The following is a 20,479-nucleotide window of genomic DNA, read 5'->3' as shown; positions in this document are numbered from 1 at the left end:
GGGCATCATCCCAAAAAGCGAAAGTCTGCTGTTTCAATTGCCAGACAGGGCACATGCCTTCTCTCCCTCTCCTCCCTCCCCCTCAAAAAAATAACATCTTAAAAAAAAAGAATGGGGAGGGTTGCAATTATCCACTGTTACAGCTATACTATATTATATTCCTACCAGTACACTATGAAGTTTCTGGTTTTTCTCCAATACTTCATTGTTTTTCTGTGACAACAGCCTCTCCTGGGTGTGAAGTGGTATCTTATCGTGGTTAAATCAATGTGTTTCCTACAGTATTTTTTTCCCTAAAGGAATGGTTGCTCTCTAGTGGTGCATTCTGCATATTACATTTGGAATAAAAGCACTAATGAGAAGCCTAAAGCTAAAACTCGTTAAAATTTACATTTGTTCCATGTTGCGACTGCATTGTTGAGCCCACAGAGTGCAATTTGAGGCCTGGTAATAATTTCCGTATTAGCTCTGTTAATCATCCTCAGGAGCTGGCTTGCTCACTGTGGCGTTTAATCCCTGGAGGGGCACTGTAGTCAAAACTCTGCCTCTGTGTTTCAGATCTCATCCATTTTCTGCACTTACAGCTTTGGGATAAGGGCTTACACCTGTGGAGTGGCTGATGCCTATGAAGGGGAGGAAAAGCCCAGAGAGTTTTGTTGACTCAAACCTACCACATCCTTTCAAACCAGAACCAGAGGAGTAATTAATTCTTACCAGTGGAATGAATGTAAATTTTTTTAATGAATTGCACACAAATGGTATGTCTGGTGGCTCTTTGGTATTCTTAGCTAACACTTTGTAAATATGCCCGTAGAGAGTTGTAAAAAATTTAGGAGAATGGGTCTCAGCTGCCTCTAGGCTCCCAGGGTTCTGCTGAAAGTAGAGAGCACAGTGCACATTAAAAATAGTGAATTCAAGTGAGCTAAGGAAGGAATCTGGCCAGGGATTTAAGGATTGCAAAAGAGGTGAGTGAAAAAAAAAAAAGGTGAGAGAGATGTGGCTTCAGGAAATTAGGTAGTAGAATCAAATATTTAATGGTTTAAAGTAAGTACTTACGAGTTTTGCTTCAAACAGGATCTCACTTATTTTTTAGAAAGTGGAGAAGAGGCACATACCTGAAGTTTTCCTAATTTGCTGTGCTCCAGCACAATGCACTTACCCAACAATAAATTGGACTGTCCTACGTCTATAAATGCCCAGGTCTGTATGTATCTGTACCCAAATGTTTGAACACAGAACTGTAGAGCACGTAGGGTGGACCCAACCGCAGCTGATTTACTGTTCCAGTCATACGGAGGCAAGAGGAAGAAGGCCGAACCATCCAGTTCTGTGGGGCATTTTGGTACACAGTAATTCCACTCCATTGTAAATAGGGTTCAATCCAGAGGTATAAGGTTTGGATAGGAGGAAGTTGATTCAAAATCAGGATAAGCACTGAACATGAGGGAAAACTGAATTAAAGATTAATTTTTAACATATAGCATAACTTTTAAAATGTTGCTATGATGAACACTGCTTTTTAAGGAATAGGTGGAAATTTTGATTAATCCAGTGATTCTGCCACTGCGGCCAAAACAGTGTTGTTTAACTCTTCTCGTAAAAACTACCACAGAGCAGCGGGTGTGTACGCTTGCCCGGCTAGTTCTGCAAACAGATCTGAAGTGTTATAAATTGTTTTGAAAAATGCAACCAATGTTCAGAGCACCCCCCTCTCCAGATTTTAATTTTGAAAGACAGTGGTCTTTTTTAGTAAGTTCTGTTTATTTCTTTAACACATCACTGCTACTATTTTTACTATGTAGACTTTACAATATCGTGTATACTAACCCTCCCCTTTTTGTTAACAGGTGAAGTACAGCAGCAGACATTCAGGTGACTTGCACGACGTAGATGATTGTTGCTTTGCCTTCTGGTTGACGGCATCGTCCGGACACTGCGTGGTGAGTGGCAAGCACCCAGCTGGGACCGAGGCGTTCAGCCTTCAGAGTCACCAGTTTCTGAGCTAGTTTCATTCCAGCCCTCTACTATCCAACTTGGGGGAGGGCCCTGGGGAACTTCCTTCTGTTGCCTACTTTAATTATTTCGGATATGCTGAGAATTTCACCTTTTGACTTTACCTTGTTCGTGACTTTAAATTTTTTGTTTTATGCTATTTTCGTTAAAGGTTTATTACACCACAATTTTAATTGCTCTTCTGAGATGCTTGTTATGTCCTCAGTTGTGATCCTGGGTACCAAGTCCCATCTGCAGGAGGAGCTTCTTTCAAGCCTCCAGCATGGAGTTGGACGGTTACAGACATTTCTCTGCAGCCCATGCAGTTGCATACAGTTTGTTTTCCGTGTTCAGTAGTGTCCTCAGGCGTGGAAGCCTGTGTGCATGCACCTGTCTGTGTGTGTTGCTGTTGTATTTAGATGATAACTTGCAGAAAGACTTAGCAGTGGAGTTATAAACCCCTAATTCTTTCTGCCTTCCACACATGAAATAAGGTAAATGAGAGGTTGAGACTGGGCTCCAGTTATGGAGAAGGGTGATTTAAAGCACTCATCTGGGGCAGGCAGGCAGTCTTTTAAAAAACCTCAAATGGAATCATGTGTTTGGGAAGTACTGCCAGGCCGCCCTCCAGTCTGTTTGAAGGGCACAGGTCTTTATTATTATAGCTGTGGTGTCTCTCTGGTCCTGCTTTCAGCCAAGTTGAAACAGGGAAACCACAAACACTGAAACGGTCCTGTTCTAAGACAAAACGTACAAGATGGGTATAGCTTTCTTACCACAACCAGAGTAACAGCTACTAAACCACTAAGACCCGTTGGGCTTCAAAGTCCTTTGGACTTGACTGGAGGGTCCTGAATGCCACCAAATGTCCTGCTTAAAGGAACCTGGATTGTGATATTTTATGTTCCCAATGACCCTGACAAGTAGGGAACAAGTATCTATTTAAATAATTCAGGCTCCAAAGTGCCTAAATACTTGCTTATAAAAAGACTGAGGACACAACTGGGAAATTGCTACTTACCTCCGAGTTGTTGCTGTTACCCAGTGGTAGTGACCCTGACTCAGTCTGGGAAACAGCCCTCACCTACCTGAGACACCAAAGCGGAAACTGCAAAAGCGCTGGTAGAAGTCGACCTACTTAAAAAAATGTAAAAAAAAAAAATGCCATAATGAAAAGCAAAAGATAATTTGGAAATATTTACAACACAGTAAGAGGTTAATATCCAAAAGGTGAATAATAGACTGGAAGTATCTCTTTTTTTTTTTTACTGCTCAGCATCCTTTTTCCTCATTAACTGTACCCTTCCTAGAGGTGAACTCATGATTGAGGCGAAAACCTTCCTCACATCTACCAAGTTAGACACTTGCAGTGGGTCTACCTTATTGGTCACATAACCCATGCTCTGCAAATGGCAACTTGATATGTGACCCCCCCAAATCACATATATGTATTACATATATTATATACATGTATGTAATTTTTGGTCATATATATATTCAGTAACAGAAATAATGTAAATGAAAACATCAGAAGACACTGCTTTTCACCTACCACATTTGGTGATTCTGTCCCTTGCATTTTCTGAACAATACTGAGAATTGGCAAAGGAATGGATTATCAGTACATGCTGAAATCACTAAGTGAAGGGTTGTTGAAACAGGGAAAAGCCTGTGTTTACCACAGAGTTTTCTGGTGATCACATCTCAACCAAAGACTCAAGAGTTAGCATCATTAACAATGATTTTAGGTGCCTCTGAAGTGATGTAATATGAAGTTCACAGACCCTACGAAGTATTGTTACTAAATATAATCAAGCCTCTAGACCTAACCGAGTTTGCAGGAAATATGGAGATAGAGAAAAGAATTCAAAAGACTTAGGAAAACACAAATCTAAGATGGAGAACCTTACAATAAAAAAAATAAAGATCTTTTGGTTCCGGATGAAGGCTAAAGAGACTTAACAGCTAAATGTGATACATGAAATGACTGAATTCTGGCTCAAAAATAAGCTATAAGACCTTTGGGGGAACCATTTCAGAAATTTGAATATGGACTAAATATTAGATGTTAAGAAATCTTCTCAGATGATATGAAGGTATTGCAGTTGTGTTGGAAACTGTCCTAGGAAGTGCATACCAAAGTTTTTAGGGGTGCAATGTAACTCGGCATAAATACACACATGCACACATTTACATAAATAAGGTAAAATATTATAGCTGCTCAAGTAGTTTGCTTCAGGGATGGTTGCGGAAGCACCCTTTACAATACCCCACATTAGAAACAATCTCAGTGTACAATGAGGACGCTGGTTAGAACGTGCTGCCACGAGGGCCAACTACTCCTGAGAAACAAACGAGATATGACATGGAAGATTTTGTGAAGAAGATGAGAGCCCAGGAAAGATGTTATAACCCATCTTGCGAATGAGCTCTTCCCTGTGGCATCATCAGGAATAAAATACTCCCTTTACCCAACTTGCCAACGCACGCTTGTTATTGAGACGTAACCGCAAGCTTGCCAAGGATGGGTCCCTATTTGTTCATTAGGACCAATAGGAGTAGAAGTCACCCTAATGGAAGGAAAAACAAAATTAAAGAGGAAGCGGTGGGTTGTGAGGTCTTTATGAGTGTTCAGTCAGAGGCTGGAGGGTGAGATGTTAGGATATTGTGGTGCAGTGAGGGGAGAATAAATTTAAATAGCCAGTAGTTTCTGAATGTTTACTCTATGCACTATGCTAAGCACTCTTCATGTATCACCTAATGTGATCCTCGCTTTTACTGGGCAGATACCAAATGAGCCAAGTTTGTAAGCAAGAAAAAACCAGGTAGATCACATAGCAAACTGGAAATCCAGGATTCAAATTCAGTAAGTTCAGTCCTTTCTGATTTCATAAAACCACTGGAGGACAGCATTTCTTTCAGCGTGGCAAGGGGAGGAGAGAACAGATGGCCTTTAGATTCAATATCAGCATTCTACATCTGTCTACCCAGCAAAGAAATGGCAAATCGGCAAACTTGGCCAATGTAGCACCTGGCACATGTTAGAAGGATAAAAAGCCACAATTGTGATATAAAGCTAATTTATGTGTGATTAAGATCTTGAAAATAAACTGAACAGAAGGATAAGCTAGCCAGGGCCCGCACTTTCCCCATTTTAACAATAAATATGTCCGTATTGTGAATGAGGGTACATTATTCCATGTGAGCCTTTCCTTGGCTGTAAATGGTAATTAAATATAACAATTTTAGGAATTTTAAATTTGGACAAAAATGGAAGCATGATTCAACCCAATGATTTCTCTAAATTTTTATTAATTTTTTTTTTACAGCTCGATCTTCTTGTGAAAAGAATTTGAAGGTGAACAAATCAAATATGCTTTTTTTTTTTTTTTAACAGAAATTAACCCTCATTACAGAGAACAACAAACAAAAGATCTGTGGCACATTCTCTTTGGAAAGATCTTTTGCAAATATATCTTCTAAAAAAAAAAAACCTGTAATTTTCATAGATCACATGTCTCTTTCGAAGGTCTATACAAGGCAGCTAAATTTTATTCACAAAAGCCCCAAGATGCAGCTCCACTGCTGAAGTAGAGAAAGTACACGGAGACCCCTTATCTGTGCTGCACGTCTTCCCACAGAGAGCACCGCTGCTTCTCCCTCCTACAAACACAGTCACTGTGTGGACGACACAGCTGGCACATTATTCCACAATAATTAAGGAAAATTCTTATTATTTTAGAGACAGACCAGTGATCCTCCTATCAACTGGACAACTTATCCCTTTTAAAACAATTTTAATAATACCAAGATTTGACTTTAAAGTTACAAGAAAGCAAAAATATAATATAATATAATATATGGTAATAAATTAAAAAAAAAAAGGCAACCCTGCTCAGGTATCATCCAAACGTAGTCACATTCAGGAAAAAAAAAAAGATTTGGGGGACACGCATATAAACGCGCGCACACACACACCAACATGAACAGTGTACACTTGTTATTAAGGGGGATGTGCAGTAATTTAACAATACATGTTGATGGCCTGAACAAAAGGAGAAGTTAATACTGCCTGTGTTAAGCATCGCTTAAACATCTACTTTTAAGCAAAGCAAGTTATCTTCTTAAGTCAGCCACTGCCTGGTCTGAGCAGCGCAGCCTGGCCAGCCTCTCTGTCAGTGGTCTTACTCCCTTGTCATTCCAGGCCAATAGAGTAACATCTAGGCTCACAGAGAGCTGTACGTATCCTTCCTGCCCTCCTGGGTCCAGAAACATAGGCACTTCTCTACCCATCACAGTACCTGCTGATATCTGGCACACAGTGAAACAATATAGTGTGATTTTCCTCCAGGACAATAGGAAACTTACAGCTACCTTAAGAAAGGTGGTAGACGATGTGCATCAACTCACCACAAAAACCAAAGGGCTGTGGCCAGTGGTCAGAACCCATTCTCAGTTGCTGAGAAACCAACACAACTAGACTGAGTGTTTGACATTTACATGGTAGAAATACATCACAATGTTTGGAGGAAAAGTCCCCAACACCATGCTATCCTGCCTCTCCACCTCCTGCAAAAAACAAAAAAGTTAGAAGATTGAAAAAGGCACAGGAAAAACCTCGCATCTATAAAATCTAAATAGGACCAAAAACAACCGAGGCGACCCACTACAGAAAGGGGAGGAGCAAGTACCGCCATACCCTGACACCCTCCACAGCCAAGAATGCCTAACTTCCTTCTAGTGAGCAAATCTTGATGTTTGTGTTTCTAAAATATTCTTGCAAGACTTAAATGCTGCTAATTAGTGGTACAGAGTGTAATAGATGAAGTGGCAAGGATTTTTCCAAAGATTTTATGTAGTGTCTGGGAAAATAAATCCTTAAAAAAAGTAGAATCTGCGGTGGGAGGTAGGGAATCCAGCCTTATTTGATTCATTTACGTAGAGATGCACAGATACACCAAGCCAGGAAGCAGGACAGCAAAAGGCGCACAATCCACACAACGTCTCGTAAAGCATGACAAAACAAACACAGTATCATTCCAAAGTCAGGTCTGGTTGACAGAAGGCACAATAAGTATGTCCGATTCAATCAGCCTCTTATTCCGTGGGCATGCATATGTGCACCCACACACCTCCTTTCATGTAGCAGAACTAGGAGTTTTTTACAGCTAAAAATTATGAAACGGGAACCATAATAAAATAGTAAGCTCCTGATCTTACTAACATCAATATTTAAGGGACCAGTTAAGGCAAGTTTTCAGTCAGAAGTGGGTGTTTTTTTAGGTTTTAAATATCCTGAGCTCTGGAATTAAAGGATATAGAACAAGGGAGAAAAATGTAGTCTAATTTGTCTGAGGGAAATAGCACAACACTCTAGTTAAAACAGATCTTAAAGGTCCTTTTGTTCAAAGAAATCAGATGCTTTTCCCACTCAGTATTGTGATTAAATCGCATTATCAGCTAAGCCTCGTGGCCACTGTGTCTCTAGTCCTGCTGACGTGCTGCTGGGCGCGTGGGCTCTCCACCTCGGCTAGCACATGGAGATGCAGGAAATTTCAGGGAAGTGTTTTTCTCTGTTTAGCAGGGTCCTGAGTCTGGCTGGAGCCTCAAGTTCAGTCATCATCTCCAGAAAGGGCAGAAACATGCAACATTTTTAGAAGAAAGACCGTGTTCTTCCATTCCTAACAATGACACACGGAACTGCAATGGCAAAGGCAAGGTTTCACACTGGGTTTCCGCCCCAGACGCTTTGCGTTGCCTCACTGTGAAGTGCACACTGTTATTGCTGTAAGAACTTCACATAGTCAAAGGCTTAATTTTAAAACTAGTCCTTTCAATTACCTACCTCAGTACACATTCTTTCGAAATGTAAGCATGCAGTGAAAAAGTGCAAATGATTTACAAAGCCTTTTGATTTCTATATACAACTGTAACAGCCCAAAAAAATCTGATGAACATGAAGGAGCCATCAAGTCACTACCTTTCACACCCTTATTTAAAAAGTAGGCACTAGGCGTTCTCGTTTACGAAGAATGCACGTTGCAGTCCGTGATCAAAACAAGCTAATCTCTGCAAAATGATTCATTTTTCAAGGGACAACTAAAATTTAACATAAAGGTCAGGGAGAAAGAAAATACCAAGCTTAAGGCCACTGCAAAAGCAATCACTTCTTTTAGTGTTCGCTGAGAAATCAACTTGGAAACATCCTCTGCCAAGGGAGCACAGTGGCTCGCTGACAGGACACGCTCACTCCGGCACAGTTGGCAAAGATAAGCACCTGTCCCAGAGAACACGTCCTTCCAAAATGACAGGTGACATACACCGAGGAGCGCTGGGGTGGAGGGGGCAGGACTGGCCAAGGGAATAAAGGGAAGAAAAAAAGATGTTAAATAATTACATATGCCCGATTCCAGGATCTTGTCTCCTACATATAAGAGGGCACACAATGTCACAAGCATAGAATCTACCAGGCAATTATTGTTCATTTAATCACAGGTTGCTTTTTAAATGAGTAATTTAAAAAGGACGGTGGCTCACTTTAGAATGTTGAGACCACGCATGAAGTTCTTATGCTCACAGGTTACTACTACTGTTAATTCTCTGGTTTAACCTAACTATGAAGTAACAGATGGGCCCTAGCTCATGAGACAAAACAGGCTGGATAAGTCAGTGGAGTAACAGCTTCACACAATTCATGTTGCGGAAAACAAGCGTCACTCCCATCTTCTATACATCCCTTTATATATTCACCAAATTACCAAGAAAGTTCTTATATTCATTCTATGGACCTTAGATGCATTCACTCCCTTCTTCACTAATAAATAAATAGGCAAATGTCAAACAGGCTTGGTAGAGAATGTGTAGAGGGGTAGAATGGGGTAAAGGGAGAAAAATAAACCAACTGTAGAGATAACACTCAGTCCTCAATTTTAATGTGTGCAAATTCTACTTCTAAAAGGGGTAAAAAAATTGGCACTCAAAATAATGCTTCCAATAATAACCTTCAATGTGTCAATGAAAGTGTCAAAGAAAATCCGTGCTTATGGATATGTGGGACTCGGATCTGTTCTTTCAGTTCAGGTCACTCAAAATGAACTTGGCTTAATGTATATAATACGGCAGCAAACTGATGGGAAGGCCACAGTTCCTCTTCAGTCTGTCAAATCTAGCTGGCTGAGAACACTCTGGAACGAAGGCATGTGGCGGTGATTTTTTTAAAGTCTAACGAACCACCCCAAATCCCCATATCCTTTCAGGGAGTTAATTTCCCCTAGACAATTAAGGGCTGTGAAAGTCTAGTTTTGCTATAAATATAAAATAATTCGTAGCAGAAAAATATAGCCTCTCTAAGTAGATCTCATTTGTCTGTGTTCACTGACAAAACTCTTGAGTTGTAAGATAACGTGAGTTACCCCATAACTATAGGCCACAAATCAGCACCTCAAATTCCAGCTCTCCTTAAACAAAAATTAAAAAGCCCTTTAGCCAACTGGTTATGTATAAATGTTGGTTCCCTTCTTCCCTAAGTAGAAAATTCAGAATATAGTCATTGGAGACTGCTTTTTGCTGAAGCCGGGGGTGGGAATGACAGCATCCCATCCTCCGATGGCCTCCATGTGTGCTGTGGCGCCTCCTTCCACTGCTCCGACTCGGGCTGACTTTCAACACAGTAATGAAGAAATCAGGGCTGGGATGAGCGCGCAGGACTCTAGGCAGTGGGAGGGTTGCCTTCAATTCTCTAAGTTATGACAATACTCAGTATCATCAGAGCAACTGTTCACTGGCAGAAAGTGGGGCAGAGTGGGCTCCTTCACAATTTATGTTTTATAGATGGCTGTTAGAATTTACTAAACAAATATTTTCCAAAAAAACTTAAAAGAAAAAAAATCATCCACAGAACCCTACACCACCAAAATTCATTGTTAAAAAAATACTTCCTTCTGGGAATGGACTAGTGTGGCTACTGAGATGACATGAATTTGCTTTCAGAGTTGAAACTGTTTTTCCTCATTTCATTTGTAATTTGTATCCTGCTGGTTAAAAAAATACAGAAATGTTTCTAGACCATTCGTATACCCCCCTTAGGCTACATTGCACTTGTCCTTTTTTTCGAAAGACAAAGGTCATCTCTGAAGCCAGCCTCCTCATTCCTACTTCTGCATAACCATGGTGCTCAACCAACGACCGCATCATTCTTGAGAGTTTAAGTGGACACATGTCCTGGCCATGTCATGGTGCTTCTCAAGTTTGGTATCCTGATGAGACAAAGGTCTGGACTGTTTTTGAAGTTTCCAATGTGCAAAATAGGGCCCAGGGCATCAAATCAACTTGGGCCTCCATTAAGGTGTTTTGGTTCCTTGTTTGAGCCACTGAAAACCCTGTCTTGTGTAGCGCACCAGATCCACCAAACTGCTGTTGAGGGCCAACGTGCACACGCTTGTGCTGAGCTGAGCAAAAAACTCTGCGAACAAAGCAAAACCAAAACCAGGTAAACACTCTTGCCCACATGAAAATAAAACAGCAACAAAACATCATTTTTTGGGGGGTTGGTTCCACAAACAATCCCCAAAGTAGCCTATACTGTATCTAGCACGGCAAAATCTCAGAGTCTGCCACCATAACGGCCTGTTCATTCCCCACAAGCCTTCACTAGCCTAGCCAGGTAGGAACTGGGCACTGGATAATACCAATGGATACTTTTGGATCAGTGGATGAATGAAAGAAAAAAAACATACAACGTGTTTAAAAATTATCATTAGCTGCTAAGAAATTAAGTTCTAAGAGGATGTGAGGAAATTAAGCGGCCACAGCCAGGAAAAAATATGTCATGGTGTGAATCTGGCGTTCACATATAAGCAAGCACTTGCTTAGTGGTCACCGACACCAGGCAATTCCTTCAACGGCTCCACCTCCTCCTACACTTTGGAGTTCTCCCAGGGCCTTCGTCTCACACAAGTTTGACGAATGGTTACTTATGCCACACTTCGTGTACTGTCCTAACCATCTTCCTAACACATATTGAAAACAAACACTAAACTCAGGATTTAGGTTATGCCACTTCATAGCTCAACTCGGCTCTGCCTACGGACGGCCACGTGATCTTCCTTCTGCATCTGCCTCGCCCTTGGCTACTGCTTCAGTTCAGGCCAAAGTGATGGTGCCAGAACTTCTGCAGGGGCAAGGTGCTGAAGCCACGCCTACTCCCACCTTGCTAAGGTCTGGCTACAGAAATTCAGCTCCGTGCTGCAGAGCTCAAGCAAGAATCACAACTAGGTTATGAAGTGGAATGGAGAAAATGTGAGAAAAGTAAATAGATACACATTTCTTATTCTTCAAAAAACTGAACACAAAATACAAACACTGCTGCTCCCAACCCCCATGCCCCAGTCATTGCCACCCCAAAGCCACTTACCTTTATTCTTCCTTGTGAGGGCCTCAGCCTGCTCCCAAAGATCAAAGGCGGTAAAAATGTGGGAAGTGATGGTGATGTAGGAAGAGGTCATGTTTTGGATGGCGGCAGGCATCCCACTGCTCCCCGCACTGCCAGCGCTCGGCTGGGACCCTGCGCAGCTGGCAGAGGAAGGCATCGGAGAGAGAGGGGACGGTGTGCCTGTGCTTCTGGAAGGCGGAAGATCAGAGAGAACTGGTCAATCACGTAAGCCCCCAAAGGACAGATTTCCTGCCTCTGAAACTGTAGGTCAAGTCACCAAGTTTCAGTGTGTACTTGCCAAAATGACAATCACTTCTACAAGGTCAAAGAGATAGACTTCACCTTCAGTATTCCAGGAATTTATTCATAAAACACAGTGAGATGGGCCCCACCAAAGGGACAGGAGCCAGGTGTCCTGCACTAGACGTAGAGTAGAACGTGGTGGGCGAGTCTGTACCAGACCCGCTTTCCCACACTGTTCACGTCGTCTACTCCTTAACCCTGGAGTCTACTCCCTTCCGACCCCCGCTCCAACTTCTCCTAGTAAGACAACACTGCCCTGGGAACATGGTCATTATCTCTTACACATTCATTCTTTCATCCACTCAATAAACACGAACTGAGCACCTACTGTGCACCTGGCACTCTTCTAGACACTGGGGATACATCAGGGCTTCCCATCTGCCCCTGAGCCTTTCTCTTGCATTTATTTATTTGTTTATTTATTTATTTATTAACTCATCTATTGCATTTCTCACATTCCACACTTTTCTTTTTATTCCTTTCTGGGTTAGGAGCACCTTGAAGGTAGGGGTATTTGTTATTTACCTTTGCATTTCTAGCACTTAAGCCAAGTAGGTGCTAAGAGTAGGCCCTAGATAAATATCTGCTGAATCAAGACTGAATGACCGTAGTACAGTCTCCGAGGAGACCAGGAGCCCGGAAGCACGAGCGGATTTGCAACCTTCTCTTTACTCTCCCCTCTCAACTATATACCTGCAAGTTAACAAGTGCCTCCATGTGGGTCGATGAAAAACACAAGTGAAATCACTTACACCTAATGGATATAAAATGGAAAGATGTGGCTACACCTGCCCTTCTTTTGGTAAAGGACTTATCTAAAGTAATGTGACTGACAATGTGTAAGCTTAGAATAATATTGCAGAGGTGGGAGTCGTGAAAACTTTCAGAGGTAGGGAGTTACTTCTCATTCAGGATTTTTTTTTCCTGAGAAACCACATGGGAACCTATTCCTTTGAATGTACTGGAAATAGGGCAATCTTCTAGGCGATACTCTTAAAATAGCAAAACCTATCAGAACTGGAAACTTTCAAGGGGTATAACCAATTAAAAAAAATACTAGGCAAGTACTATAGGGAAGAAAATCCCATCTTCACTTGCACAAGGATTATTTTTCAACAACTTATGGCACAGATGAACAATTTTAGGTCAAGAAGTTGGTGGAAAATTTAACTAGAGATAATCATTTTTATTCTTAACATCACTATTATGGATCCTGGAGAAGGTTGAGGGCCTGTGTTTCTGGAGAGTTCTTGTTTACTGAAACTCCAAGATGATAAGGATAGAGGGAGAAAGGACTTTGGTTCTGGTTCTCTCGGCTTTCCCTTGTTATGGTCTGCGGTGCTATGCATATCTAAAGGTCCTCAAAGGTCTAACATTTTGACCGTATAGTTTTTTAAAAGATTTTATATTATTTACTTTTATAGAGAGAGGGGAAGAGAGGGAGAAAGACAGGGAGAGAAACATCGATGTGCAAGAGAAACACTGATTGGTTGCCTCTTGCACACCCCCAACTGGGGAGCTGGCCCACAACCCAGGCATGTGCCCTGACTAAGAATTGAACCAGTGACCCTTTGGTTTGTAGGATGATGCCCAACCCACTAAGCCACACCAGTCAGGGCTTGACCATACAGTTTTTGCAGTTATCTTTTTATGTTACCCAATCAGGAAATGCCTTAATTTAAACTTCCTAATAAAGTAGAAACATGCAAATAACTTAGTTAAAAAGCAAATCAGCACATGGATATATACAATTTTTTGAAAAGCCAAAGTCACATGTATATACAAATGGTTGCAAAAGCAAGAGGCAAATAATGACCCAATAGTGAAAATTATTTAAATGAGACATATCATTACCTTGCAATGCATGGAGAAGGTGCCTGTGTAACTTTGGAAGAACTCTGGAAGTGTTCGTTAAGAGTACGAGAATACTTTATTGCTCTGTCTTTTTTACAACGAAACATTGCCATGTTCAAAATCGCCTGGCAACGCATGCTGCGAACATAAACAGAAGCGGGGGTCACCACTAAAGAAAGAGAGCCGTCTAACCACCTAGTGGACACACTGGGACTCTTCACTGGCATGAAGGGTCTCACTGCCCTGCTCACTGCCATCAGAACTAAACACTGGCCGAAAAACACAATTATACACAGAAATAATTCAAGTCGCTAGACCAAAGCGGATACTGAGTCGTCAATCAAACGGCAGTTAGGTGCCATTTCATAATAACTATCAGTGGGATTAATCCTGACCTTAATCTTAGTGATCACCTTTAAATTTTTTTCCAATTTTCATGCTAAGCAAACAAATTTCACAATCTTTTTTATAACATCAAAAGATACAAAAGCAAATGTGATACTTTTCCCATAAAGAAAAATGTACTCACCATAAAATAGCAAATATTTTCTCTTGTGTTGATGCTGTGGGGTCTGTGAAGGGTTTCAATGACATTATGAATCTATGGGAAGACATGAAAATAGATCAGGTCAAACAAAGCGGTTGGAAAATCCCTGACACAGAGACATCTTACTATGTTTGTCTCGGCTTTATACTGACTTCTCGGCTTTATACTGACTTATACTGAGGATGTGAAGACGAGAGCAATGCAGAGGCTTTATAGCAACAATGCCGGCCATTCAGAAAACTAGGTGAGCACACGTCTCTTCTCTGGCCTGACCAGCAGCGTGAACCCAGCAGACTGGTGTCCTGACTGAGTCCCTTGTTGAAATGCGGATGACAAAGGTGGGAACTTAAACCGAGATGAGAGGGCATCTGATAAGAATGCCAAACTGGAAAATCCAACCTCTCCCTGAAAGGTTTGGCATTTCACAGCGCACTTGGCAGATTATGTAGTTGGAGCCAGCTTTTCTGTTCTAGCATTCATCTAGAATATAATTTTAGTTCAGGACAAAAAAAAAAGTTCCTGGATCAGTAGCTTTTTTAAGGTTCCCCTTTATTAAGCTGTCTTTGTACTAAGGTTCAAATGGCTTACGGCAGTAAAGGTGAGGAAAGAGAAGTACTTAAGAGGATGGCAAAATGACTTGGCACCTACTTAATGAGGTCTTCGGTTTCAGAGTACACCGAGTAAGCCGACTTGAACGCCGGGCTTTCAGACTCCATGGCAATCCCGTACTCAATGAGGGACAAGGAGGCTTCCAAGTACTTAAAAGCCTTCCCAACCTTGTCCGCCTGTGGAAGAACATGGTCATTGTTAGGCCTAAGACAGGCTTTTATTTAGCTGCTCACCCACATTCTTCACTGTAACTTCCCTCCACTGTCATAGTTTAATTATGGCTACAGAGACGTGTGAGAGCAAAACAACTCAAAATGACTAACAAAGCCTATTGGCTCTGACCTACTGAAAACATTCTTTAAACACAAATTCAGTACAACAAAAGAAAATAATTTTGTAACAGAACAATGCTCGCAAAACCTTAAAGCGCATATTCAAACCAAGGCAATGAGTACACAGTCCCCTTGTTACTAATTACTCATCATGTAATTTTCCTGAGAAATAGATTACTCTGCCCATCTAGAATAATGCAGACACAAATTTCTTTGTGTGGGTTGAATTTATCTTCCGATAAGTAGAAGATGTTATGGTTCATGAGACTCTTCGACATTATGATAAACAACAATCATTCTATGTACCTTACAGCACAACAGATTGTCTAATCTCCTTTGGAAGTCAGGGCTCAGTGTACAGATATCCCCTGGGCCAGCGGGGATAAAATCCCAGTCTTTTTTTTTTTTTTTAAGATTGTATTTATTTTTAGAGAGGAGGGAAGTGAGGGAGAAAGAGAGAGGGAGGGACACATCGATCAGTTGCCTCTCATGGGCGTCCTGACCAGGGATCGAACAGGAGACCTTTCTAATTGCAGGACAGCACCCAACCACCTGAGCCACACTGGTCAGGGCAATCCCAGAGTCTCTGGGAGGGAAAGTAGAAATATAAATGAAATCAGATATTGGTGGATACACAGTTTATCGCTTAACACTCTTCTCACTTAGTGGGATACAGCCAACTCCACTGAAACTGTGGCGAGCACCTCTTTCTATTTGACACAGGGTGTGTGCGCCACACATCGTTTAAAAGCAACTGAGGAGCACATTGCCAAGTTTGTAGTTTTTGCTAATGCTTTCAACTTGATGATATTAAAAAAGAATGAAAACAGTAAAGATGCAAGTGGAGTATAAAAAGATAGTGACATATCAGCAAAGAAATTTGGTTTAGGGCTGCTGATTTCAATTTTTTAAAATAAATTGACTTTAAAATATTTTTTTCTAGAGCACCTATGCTCAGAAAGACAGTGACAGAAAGAAAAATCAAACTAGCATGGCCCAATTAGTCAGCAGTACAAGACCTTATTGGTTTACTTCACTGCTGGAAATTTAACTCTTCAAATTTATTTTTTCAATACAATATTTTTATGGAATTTCCAAAATTTGCAAATATATTGGCTTTAGGTATAAATAAAAGAAACTACAATACAGCAAGTTGTCGTTATCCACATGGTCAGCTTAGGTAGGGAGGAGACGTGCAAAGGTACAGATTAAAAGAAAAACAAAAACAAAGTTCCCTGAAAATACTGCCTTTTGAATAATGAAGGAATCTAGTAAGTAAAGTGTCCAATGTCAAGACAAGTTTTAGAAAACTGGCTGACAAAATACCAACCATTCTTTTTCAAAACTCAGAAGATTTATATAGTGCTAGCAACAACCTTGGAAAGTCGGGGGGAAGAAGATGGAAAAATGCCATTGCTTGGCATGGTCGAAATCCTCTTAATCTGACTCACGTCACCCTGGCACAGGGTCGCTTCAGACTTACAGAGGCTTGTCTTTGGCCCCCTTATAGCATCCAGCATGGTAAGGACCCCAACTTTTGTCCCAACAAATGTGGACCGGATCCCAGGGTTTCAGTCCAGCCCTCCCTAGCCTGAGAACAGATGCTGGTCTACAGGCTGGGGCTGCGCGCGCAGGGCCACAGCCCCGAAGGCGGCTGCGGACCGCTCAGATCTGGCAACCTGTGGGCCCCTAGAGCTCAAGGTCAGGTCTGCGTGTGAAGGAACAACGGCGACCCACACTCCTCTCCTGTGGTGCAAAGTTCAGTGTACGGTGTTTGTCGCGGTTTGGGTTTGGGGAATACATTAAGTTTAAATGCTTAATTATGACAAAGGGCAAACATTAGTAATTACAGTGCAGCAGAGATATAAAAGCATATTTAATTATGTCTGCAATTAAGACCAAAACCACCAACTTCCAGAAAGTCCAACAGCCACCAGGTAGCAAGTTCACGCTTTTAAAGCACGTTTACCAACAGTGCAATCGTAGCCTCCATCTGAAAATCCCCCTCCGATGGCGCTGGTCTGCTGTCCCCTCAGGTTAGCCTCTCAAGGGCTTTAAGACATTTTGGAATGCAAATAGGCTCCTCATCTTTTAAAACATTTCAGGGTGAACACAAATAGATCAACTTCCAATAGTAGCACTCATTTTTCATACCCAAAGAATTGATTCAGTGGCACAGGGAAGCACTCGGGTATTAAATAAAACACCACCAGGTGCATCAACTTTCCTTCATTTAGACACAAAACTTGTGACGAGGTACTCTGTGTATTTGTCCACGATCAATTAATGGGGTCAAACAAAATAAATTCACTAAGAATCCCTTATCCCTCACCCATTAAGATACTGCCAATCTTGCTTCTATTGTGGCCAATGCCGGCACCCCTCCCACTGTAGTTAGTGCTATGGAATACACCAGAATGAGATTACAAACACTCTGTCAGAGAACATTCTACCAAAGGGATAAAGGACCAAGACTAACCATTAACTCTGCTCTTTGCTTCAACTTCTTCGCCTCCTTCATGTGAAGATCTGCTTGTCTGAAAAAGAAGAAACGATCAGGAGGGCCGTGGGAACCGAAATTACAGGCTGGAGCAGGATGACTGAAGAAGACCGAGAGAGTGAAAAAGGATGGGAGTGGGTGGAGGGCAAAGGAGGAGGATGCAAAGAAGGGGAAAGGAAATGAGGAGGAGGGGGAGTAGGAAGAAGAAATGGACAAATAAAGGATAAGAAGCATCTGGAATCTTACTTGTCAAACTTCACTTGAGGCTTCCCTGGTTTAGAGTTACCATTCGGCAAAGAAGGCACTGGAAAAGGATTTGTAGTATCTCCAGAAGATCCCTTTAAAAAATCATTACAAAGATCACACTCTAACATTTAAGATCATTGACCTATATATACCATCCCTTTAAATTAGCCCAAAATAGTTTAAAAAAGGAAATAAAACACTGCACAATTTAGTTTGGTCCAGCACTTTCCCAGCTAGATTTAACTGAAATCAAAGGTTCTGACTATACTGGAGACTCAAAGAGACGTAAGACAAAACTGTCCATGACAATGGAAAATGAACAAAATCAAATGTAACATTTTATTTTAGCCAACACACATGCACACCAAATAAACCCATACCCTGGTTAACAGGAAGAGGAATACGTATTTGAGAAAGGTGGATAATGTTTTCCCATTACCATCAATAACGGAAGTGTCTGAGATCAAATACGCAAACCAAGAACTAGCCAGGGTAACCATTTCTTACTATAAAAGACCTGATAGAAAATTAACACAAAACATCTATTCTGATCATTTCACTTCTTTTAAAAAAAATTGATTTTAGATAGAGAGAAGACAGGGTGGAGGGGGAGAGGGAGAGAGAGAGAGAGACCGTTCAGTTTGTTGCTGCACTCGTTGAGGCGTTCATGGGCTGTTTCTGCATGTGTCCTGACTGGAGATCAAACCCGCAACGCTGGCGTTATCGGGACGATGCTCCAAGCAAGTGAGCTACCCGGCCAGGGCTGATATTTCACTTTTGAATCACTTTAAGAATAAGCTGACCCCTAAATATTCATTTACTTATTAACTACTTTTTACTCTCTCTCTAAAGAGTCGAACTTTAAACACAAACAACTATTGCCTTCATAAAAGTGGTGAATAGTTCTGAAGTGTCATTAGGAACTTACCCAGTTTGGGAATTTAAAGATATATCAATATATCGCATTTTATGCAATTGTGGCTTCCCCTACTTACTTTGTGTTCTGTAGAGCTTCCAGAGCCCTTCCCCTCTGCTTTTCTGCGCCTGGGGACAGGAGAGTCCTTATGGTTGTCCTTGGTACTACTGGCACTTTTGGGAGGGTCCTGGCCACAGGGGTGTGCTTCCCGCCTTGGCCTCTTTTGTGCAGGCTTAGCTGGCTTCTGGGAGGATGAGGAAGAGGAGGAGGAGGAGGATAACGACACAAGTGTTGGGGGAAGCATTTCCTTCTTTGAGGGCTCAGAGGAGGGCCGGGGTGTTCTGGAATGAAACACCATACAAAACTAAGTTAAAATAGAACATGAACCTCGTAACTTAGTTGTTTAATTAAAAGGACGCAATGGCTGAGAAAGACTAAAATGTCAGAAAGCGTGCAATCCATCTCTGTAGAAAGGCCAAATTCCAGGGACTTTTTGATGCCTTTGAAAAATTAAGTCCAACTGATGAGTAATAGATAAAGTTCTGTGATTTGTGCCTACGCTTGCTGAGTCTGCCAGTGGTCCTAACTTTTCTGAACCCAGTCAGCCTGCATAGCCCCTCCTCTGACAGGCAGGCACTTTCACATCTGAGTCCTCTCTCCCAGAGCCCTCCCACATGGCGACACTATGCACTTGGTTGGCTGCGTCATTTTATGAAGCATTTTTTTAAACAAATCAGAGAGAATCACAGTTACTTTTTGTGACTTTGGACAAGTTGTTGCCTCTCTTTATGCCTCAGTTTCCAATTCTGCAAAGCAGGGACAGTAATGGCACCTTTCTTATTTTCATGTAAAAAATTCTTTTAGAAAAATTATTTCCAGGTTTTAAGGAGATTTTCCATTTTTTAAACACTTGATAAATCCAAGTTTGTTGGCAAATGACCTGTAATCTCTCTAAGGTCCTTAGGGATGAAAGCAAAATGAAAAAATTAACACATCATCAAAACGAGCCACATCGAGTTCATTAATCCACTCATTCTATTGCAGAAAACATTCTGCCATGTCAAGACCCAAGAAGACTCGATCACCTTTCAAGGCTGTTCCTAATCTCCGTACTCACTTTGTTTTAGAAGATTCTTTGTGGGAAGATGAGGATGATGACTGCAATTTAGTCTCTTTCTCCAGTCGGACTTTCTTGCCCTCATGGTCCCTTTCTGCTTCACCCTATAATTGTGGCATAACAAAGTACAACTGTTACCAACACAATGGCATAGGCAAAATAGGACAAAAAAATACACAGCAAATGCAAGGAGAACTCCATTTTTGGAGACATCCATCTGTGCACACAACCGCCTTCGGAGTCCCTGCGCTATGTGAGCATGTTCGGGGCGAGGTCGGCAGGAATCCGGACTTGCTGGGATCTGTGTGAGACCAAGTTTCGCACGAGGAAGGACTATTCTTGATACCCAGGAAGGGGAGGATGTCTAAATAGCGCCAACAAGAAGAGTAAGTAGTAGGCTTCAACACATCATGTGTTTTTCTAAATATAAAAGAATCAATAAAACATGCACACTCACATCCAGTAACAACAGATGATTTTATGATTAAGGCTCCCCTGCTCCGTTCAAAAGAACCTTCCATTTATACCCACTAATTCATTGGTCATGTAAAATTAGGAGTAAAGTATTTAAAGCTCGCCCTTTCCTCCCTCCCTTTCTTTCTTAAGATTTTATTTATTTTTAGAGGGACAGGA

At 41.5% G+C, this 20,479-nt stretch overlaps 1 protein-coding gene and 1 long non-coding RNA gene across 2 annotated transcripts in view; one reads left to right on the top strand and one right to left on the bottom strand.

Annotated features, from left to right (window-relative positions):
• Positions 1-580: 580 nt before the first annotated feature.
• Positions 581-2,063, top strand: LOC123478120 (uncharacterized). Its single transcript, XR_008426654.1, has 3 exons — positions 581-758; positions 1,094-1,200; positions 1,848-2,063. It is a non-coding gene; the product is annotated as an uncharacterized lncRNA (long non-coding RNA).
• A 3,221-nt stretch (positions 2,064-5,284) lies between these two features.
• Positions 5,285-20,479, bottom strand: part of AFF1 (ALF transcription elongation factor 1) — a 133,072-nt gene continuing 117,877 nt past the window's right edge. Inside the window, exons 12-20 of the mRNA XM_024574744.4 lie at positions 19,847-19,950; positions 18,809-19,070; positions 17,814-17,905; positions 17,547-17,604; positions 14,775-14,911; positions 14,109-14,180; positions 13,580-13,717; positions 11,405-11,610; positions 5,285-10,453 (exon numbers count right to left, since the gene is read on the bottom strand). Of these exons, the coding sequence (XP_024430512.3) occupies positions 10,332-10,453; positions 11,405-11,610; positions 13,580-13,717; positions 14,109-14,180; positions 14,775-14,911; positions 17,547-17,604; positions 17,814-17,905; positions 18,809-19,070; positions 19,847-19,950 (1,191 nt within the window). The 3' untranslated portion in view covers positions 5,285-10,331. The remainder of the gene's footprint in view (positions 10,454-11,404; positions 11,611-13,579; positions 13,718-14,108; positions 14,181-14,774; positions 14,912-17,546; positions 17,605-17,813; positions 17,906-18,808; positions 19,071-19,846; positions 19,951-20,479) is intronic.

The sequence above is a fragment of the Desmodus rotundus genome, chromosome 4, assembly GCF_022682495.2.
Source record: "Desmodus rotundus isolate HL8 chromosome 4, HLdesRot8A.1, whole genome shotgun sequence".
NCBI lineage: Eukaryota > Metazoa > Chordata > Mammalia > Chiroptera > Phyllostomidae > Desmodus > Desmodus rotundus.
This window is presented reverse-complemented; position numbering and strand designations above follow the sequence as displayed.